We start from the raw sequence: 7404 nt of genomic DNA on the forward strand, positions 1-7404 counted from the left end.
GTGACAGGGTCACTTTAATTAAGACTTGGGCAACACTGATTGTCTGGGATTGTCTTCCTCCATGCAGTTTGACAAGACAAGCCCCAGGCTGTGTTTGGGTCTATTTACCTGATGATAACCCACCTTCCCGAGAAGCTTTATGCACAAGCTGTAATAACTTAGAGCAGCAATAAGAAAAGAAAATAGATTATAAAATCACCTGACCGCATATATACATAGCAAACAGCATCACGCGACTTTGCTTTCCAGTGTGAAGGGCAATTGAGGACCCTCCAACCGCGTATCCCGGCTCCAGCGTCATCCTGTCAGTCTTCGTGCTGCCGAAGGCACCCAGCCGTGGTTTACAAAGTCAGTTCTTTGCTGTGGGGGGGGGGATGAAGGAACGAGTTGTGGTGACCACAGCCCCAGGAGGTCAAGGTGGATGCGGGATCTGAACACCGAGCAGGTCGTAAGCAAACACATTCCAGAAGATGGCGAAGGCTAGAAAAGTGGCGTAGCACAGCAGGATGACCCACCAGCCGCATTGGTCCTGGAGGTTCTCTTCGTAGCTGCGCAGGATGGTTAGGCCCATGCTGACGCCAACAGCGGCGCCCGCCAAGTGGGCCATGAAGCTGGGCTGTGGACCAGCGGCTGGTAACGGTGGGGAAAAGCGGAGCCACACTGCCCGGCCCACCTCCGAGCTCACTGTGGAAAAATGTAAAAGATAAAAAAGAAACATGACCGTTGCCTCATAAACAATAAATCCATGTTTGGTGTATACTGAGACAGTACAACTAAGTATCTGCTGGTGTCAGTGTTGAAATGATTGTATCTCTGTGGATGTATTTCTGGTGGTGTAAATTAGGGAACTGATTGTATCTCTGTGGATGTATTTCTGGGGGTGTCAATATAGAACTCATTGTATCTCTGTAGATGTATTTCTGGTGGTGTCAGTGTTGAACTGATTGTATCTCTGTAGATGTATTTCTGGTGGTGTAAGTGTGGAACTGATTTTATCTCTGTAGATGTATTTCTGGGGGTGTCAGTTTTTCTGGGGGTGTCGTATTATGTATGTACTTACTACAGACCAATGCAAGAACCATTCGAAGGACCTTGTAAGGGCAACGCATTCCTGCCCAGTTCTGTAATACAAAAGGAGATGACGTTTTTTGGCCACGTTTGAAGAAAACATTGGAACATGTGCACAAGCATTTGTAAAGTAACACCTGTCATTTGTTCACCCCCCACAGTATTATATGACTGCACAGAACAAGAAGGGTGACATGCTTGCTCATTGCAGATCGGTGACACCTGCCTGGTGACAATCCAAAATTTGGGATTTTCTTTCACTTTCAGTGATAACGGTCACCAGGACACACAGAGACGGTGAATCTCCCTAATAGGGACACAGACAGCAATAAAAACCTGACCAGTGTTCTAAACCCTCTCCACTCTATTCAAAATTTTAAAAAAAGTTTTGGCTTTACTTGCACTTTAATACGGATAGCAATCAGAAATTAGATGTGCTATATCTTCAACATACCAATTGCATTTGGATGATGTCAATAAAGTAAAAAGGAAATGGCAGAATTAAATATTGCTTTGCATTTGGGTACTTTTCATGTAATCTTATTCTAAGGTCTGTTATAATATCACTGTACAGCAAGGTGCTGTTGCTATGGTAAGATAAAGGCCTGAGGTAAATTTACTTTACATCAAGGTGTTGTTGTTATGGTTACTTAAAGGCCTAAAGTAAAAGTACTTTACATCAAGCCGTTGTTGCTGTGGTAACATAAAAGCCGCAGATAAAATGACTTTATATCAAGGTGTTGTTGCTTTGGTAACATAAAGACCTCATGTAAAGTTACTTTACTTCAAGATGCTGTTGCTATGGTAACATAAAGGCCTTAGGTAAAATTACTTTACTTCAAGATGTTGGTACTGTGGTAACATAAAGGCCTTAGGTATAATGACTTTACATCAAGGTGTTGTTGCTGTGGTAACGAGTACCATATACTCTTAATTTACATCAAGGTGCTGCTGCTATGATGATAAGAAAAAGCAATATTATGTTCCAGCACGGTGCTGTTGCTATGGTAGCATAAAGGCCTTAGGTAATATTACTTTACATCAAGGGGTTGTTGCCATGGTAACAAAGAAAAGCACCAAGTACTATTTATTCACATCAAGGTACCATTGCTATGCTAACAAATAGAGGCCTTGGGTAATATTACTTTGCTGCAAAGTGCTGCTGCTATGGCAACATCATGGCCTCAAGTAATACTACTTTACATAAAGATGTTGTTGCTATGGTAACAAGGAAAGGCCTCAGTAAAGGTTACTGTACATTAGGAGTCTGCTGCCATGCTAACGTAAAAAAACGTAGGCAATTATTTTACATCAAAGGTGTTGTTGCCATGGTTATATGGAAAGGCCTTCAGGAATGTTTCCTTTACATGAGAAGGCAACATTCATGTATAGTACAGAGTACTGTTGATGTAGCAATATGGGAAAGTACTATTACTTGCTATCTTGCTGCTGTTGTCATGGTAACATGAAAATGTCTCAGGTAATACAACTTTACAACAGAGTGCTGTCCCTATGGTAACATGCAAAAGCCCTACTTCTTTGCATCAGGCTCCTGCTATGTTAACATAGAAAGGCCTTAGATCAGGGGTGAACAAACTCCGGCCCTCCAGCTGTTGTGTAACTACAAATCCCATGAGGCATTGCAAGATTCTCACTGCCACAGGCATAACCCCAGAGACAGATGCATCATGGGATTTGTAGTTTCATCACAGCTGGTGGGCCGGAGAGAACGGTGATAGTGAATGACCTCTGTTGGCAGTAAATTACTCTACATCATGCTATGGTGTCATGGAATGGTCACCAATGCTATGGTAACATGGAATGCCTTCATTAATTTACTTAACATCAGGCTGCTGTTGCTATGGTAGAATGAAAAGCCACAATTCATTTACTTTACATCAGGGTGCTGTTGCTATGGTAAAATGGCAATGGTTTTCAGGTAACATTGCTTTACATCAAACGGTGTTGCTATGGTGACATTGACAGGCCGCAGTCTTTTAATAGGGATTAAATCTTTGATGTCTGCCTGTTTCGGTATTGTGAGTAGCATGACAAGCCCCGAGAAGATGGATCGCCTCCTTGTAATAACATAACTTTATTCCTTCTGCTTCGGGTCCCCTCTTATATAATATAATCACTTTGCAGCACTCTCTAGCAATGTAAATCCCGGGCTTCAGTCTGCGCCTTGTCAACTTTATTCAGCGTACTCCATCCCTCTGCTGTCCAACTGTCACCTCCTTTCATGTCACGGACGGCGCACGGAACCTCTGATAGCAGCAGGAGAGATGGCTTTTATGTATTATACATTGCCATCCTTCCTCGCAATTCATCAAACACCCCCATACCTCTAGTCAGTGTTTCTGTTATTTGGATACATTAAAGTGCATATTCCTAGCTGTGGAAAGAGTAGGAAAGGGTTAACACCCCTGCCAGTTAAATTTTTAGACTGTTTAACTACCATTGGGGATAGTTGCCTTTACTTCCTGTCCCAGAGACCAAACAGGAACTTATAGGAAATCTCCCAAAGTCAGGGAGATTCCCTTCTTGTTCCCCATTGGACAATTTCCCCTCTCTTGTTATAGGAACAACCAGGGGCATCCCCCATAATAAGGCAGCTATCTCATTGGGGGGAGACGGCAGGTGTGTGAGTGGGGGGAGAAGCATGGCCAACTAACAGCACCGCGCAGCCCCCCATCCCAGCTGACAGCTCGGCCGGCTGCTACCTTGGCTTAACCAACTTTCCCCCATTCTCCTGGCCACCTCAGGCAGTAAATAAGATAGAGATGGACCTGGGGACAACTTAGGGTTGCCACCTTTTCTTCAAGCGAAACCCGAACACTCTAGCGACGCGCGAATATTTTTCGGGGAGAATGAGTCATGGCTTATTCATAAGTAAATAGTGCCACCCATTCATATGTAAATATCACAGTTGAGACTATTTTCAGTGGGGAGCCAGTAGCCCCTATCTTAATTTTGGTTGCCCCTGTCTGTCTGACATCTTGTGTCCGGGTTTCTGCTTCCATGAAATCCGGACACAGCATTCAAAACCCGAACTGTCTGGGTGAATCCTGGATAGGTGGCAACCCTAGGACAACACAACATTTTGGATTTTCCCAAAATGTTGGTTTCCGTCTGAGTCTCGCTGGGGAAATTCACAATCCCTGTCCTGAGAAGTGATTAGAAACTTAACATTTTACAGTTGTCACCAAATTTTACAGTTGTTTCCTCCCATTTCCTGTTCCTGTACTTTATCCATAACAGGAAGTGAAGGGGAATCTCCTTAGTGGCACAACAGTAAACAAACAAGGACATGATTTCTGCACATATGACACATTTTCTTTTTTTTTTAGGGAAATTAGGTATTTCAGCAATCCTTGACTTACATTATTCTTACACCAACCTAACACTTACCATGACAACATTAGCAAGGTGAGCAGAACAGAGGGCGTACACCCCGCCGGAACCTCCGACCAAAGGAGCTCTCATGTCTGTCACTGAAACAGCAAGAGATCCTGGGAAAAGAGCAGAGATCATATCAATGTGTGCTCCCATGTAAAATGGGATGTTCATATTTATATCTGTAGACAGAAGTAAAGAGAGAGGGAGAGCAATAGAGAGAGAGAGATAGATAGATAGATAGATAGATAGATAGATAGATAGATAGATAGATAGATAGAGAGCAAGAGACAGAGAGAGCGATAGAGAAAGGAGAGATAGAGCAAGGGATAGAGAGATAGAGAAAGATAGATAGATAGATAGATAGATAGATAGATAGATAGATAGATAGATAGATAGATAGAGAGAGCAAGAGGCAGAGAGAGAGATAGAGAAAGGAGAGATAGAGCAAGGGATAGAGAGATAGAGAAAGATAGAGAGATAGAGAAAGATAGATAGATAGATAGATAGATAGATAGAGAGAGAGAGAGCAAGAGGCAGAGAGAGCGATCGAGAAAGGAGAGATAGAGCAAGGGATGGAGAAAGAGAGATAGATAGATAGATAGATAGATAGATAGATAGATAGATAGATAGATAGATAGATAGATAGAACGCATGAAAAGTCTTCTAGGGATGGAAGAAGGAGAGAGGTTTGTAGGTGACAGATGAATGTGCTCACCTGCCAACACCCCGGCCAGATACAGGAAACTGATCCTCAGGACCCCGTGTACCATCTCCAGAGGGACCCCGATCATCAGTTGGAGGAGGGTGTTGAACCCCAGCTGCTCCAGACTGCAGGAGAAGACAATGTTGAAGATGTATGAGGAGTAAAAGAGAACATACATTGTCCCGCACTATGAGAGCAAGGTTTTATAATAATGTATAGTCAATTATGTGATCCAGGTACCTCTGCCATACAGACCAGCAAGGTCCGTATCCTCCACTGCAGTCAAGGACACGCCCCCAGTCTGGTGATTGGACAGTAAAGGAGCAGCAGGGAACTGGTGAACCATCACTCTGCTCTCTGTTTACTGTCAGCACATGACTCGCCCCTTGTGTGTTGCCCCTCCCTACCCCCAGTCTGGAAGTTTCTCTGCAGCGGATTATAGGACAAAATAGGTATTTAAACTGGTTTCATCTAAAAATACATTTAATCTTGTTTCTGAATTACGGCATAATTGCACTAATTGGTTTTATACTTGCCTGGAATTCACATGTAACCTCAACCTAACCCTGTCACTCCCTCATGAGCACCAAGCATGATGTTTGTGTGACCTCAGGCTCTGTTTTTTGTTTTTGTTTTTACTTTTTCATGTATTTTTTGTGTATGTTCTTCACTTCTATTCTCTCTTTGTAAAGGGGTGCTGCAGGTCCCTGAAGTGTCTGTAATGACGCTTATGCAACATCAAAGTATAACTAGTATCCAGAGTGATGGCAGTTCTGCATTGGTTCACTTTAAGATTGCATCTCCAAAGGCTGATTTACTGCTATGCTGTGAATAGCCTGAGCTGTCTATTTTACAAACTAGATACACTAATGTACTCAGATGAGAGGAGACCTGTCCCCTTCCTCTCTCATAGCAAAGACAGACCCATCTGGATTTTCAGAGGCAGTCAAGAAGTGAGCAGAAAGTGCTGCTCTTTTTCAGCAGCAGGGCCGGCGTGATCTGAGAAAAGGATCTAATAGGCATGTCATTTCCGTTTGGTTACGAATTGAAATTTGGATGAATTTCTTTAAATTTGGACTTTTGGATGCATCCGATTTTCTGAATTCAAATTGATCCAAAAATAATTTTTAGAATTTCGGCCGAATTTCCAAATATCCCATTCTAACGACTAGAGAAAGACGGAAAAAGATGACCAGTATGGACTAAGATGACCAGCACAGACTAAGAGGACCGGTACGGACCAAGATGACTAGTACAGACTAAGACGATCCAAAATCCCCCCCAAAAAGTAATTTGATTATACTACTACCCACCTAACCACACTACTACCCAACGACGGTACTACTACTCACCTGACTATACTACTACCCACCCAACCATACAACTACCCACCCAACCACACAACAACCTATCAGACCATACTACTGCACAACTGACCATACTACTACCAAGGACAACAATACTTCTACCCACCTAACCACACTACTACACACCTGACCTCCCCTGTTCCCCGGTCATGTAGGCCATTTTTGCTCCAGGCCCATCTTTATAAAAAAAAGCAAAAATCAGCAGTACAGAAGGATTTTGTCCCTCTTTGTAAATATCTTTTTTTTACCTCGAGTAGCTATATATAGGATTTCTAAAGAAAATTGCTTGCTTTGTAACCTATTTTACACCCCCATGTGACACCTTCATCCATTTCCCGGATTAAAACAGCCAGGAACAACGCTGTGAAAAGCCAAGATTTTAGGAAGTCAGGGATTTTATCCCTCGGCTTCGGGACACCTATTACCAAGCTGCACGCTCAGGGCCTGATCCTTCGAGCACAACAAGGCCTTCCTTTTGGGTTCAGGAGTTTTCTTAGTGCACGCCATTAAAACGGCTCCTGGCACTGCCTCCAAGCGGGAATGTAAGCCTCTTTATTTGGCAGGGGGCCCAGAACCGCCAACGTCCCCCCCTTTGGAGATATACGCTCCCCTTGGCATGTTGTAGTACTGCTAAAATAAGCCAGCTTTATTTGCATTAAATAGAAGACGTTACACGCAGCTTTTTGGCGTCAACAGCGGCCTTCATCGCGTTTGTGAAAGTGTCAGAGGAGTCCCAGGGAAATTATACAGCAGAAGAGAAATTTGACTGGATATCAAGACTTTGTTTTTCTACTTTCCGTGTTTTTTGTTTTTTAAGCACCAGATATATTTTTAACTTTCAGGTTTTTTTTTCCTCTCACAGAGATC

The 7404-nt window shown here is 43.1% G+C and overlaps 1 protein-coding gene across 2 annotated transcripts in view; it reads right to left on the reverse strand.

Moving 5' to 3' along the window:
- Positions 1–384: 384 nt before the first annotated feature.
- The window catches only part of RHBDL1 (rhomboid like 1), a 33519-nt gene continuing 26499 nt past the window's right edge, over positions 385–7404 (reverse strand). For both annotated transcript variants that reach the window (XM_018571393.1, XM_018571392.1), the window contains 4 exons: positions 5183–5295; positions 4480–4580; positions 1061–1121; positions 385–684 (listed from right to left, as the gene is read on the reverse strand). In XM_018571393.1, the coding sequence (XP_018426895.1) occupies positions 413–684; positions 1061–1121; positions 4480–4580; positions 5183–5295 (547 nt within the window). In that variant the 3' untranslated portion in view covers positions 385–412. The remainder of the gene's footprint in view (positions 685–1060; positions 1122–4479; positions 4581–5182; positions 5296–7404) is intronic.

Source organism: Nanorana parkeri, unplaced genomic scaffold, assembly GCF_000935625.1.
Source record: "Nanorana parkeri isolate BGI_ZX_2015 unplaced genomic scaffold, ASM93562v1 scaffold1748, whole genome shotgun sequence".
In the NCBI taxonomy this organism is placed as follows: domain Eukaryota; kingdom Metazoa; phylum Chordata; class Amphibia; order Anura; family Dicroglossidae; genus Nanorana; species Nanorana parkeri.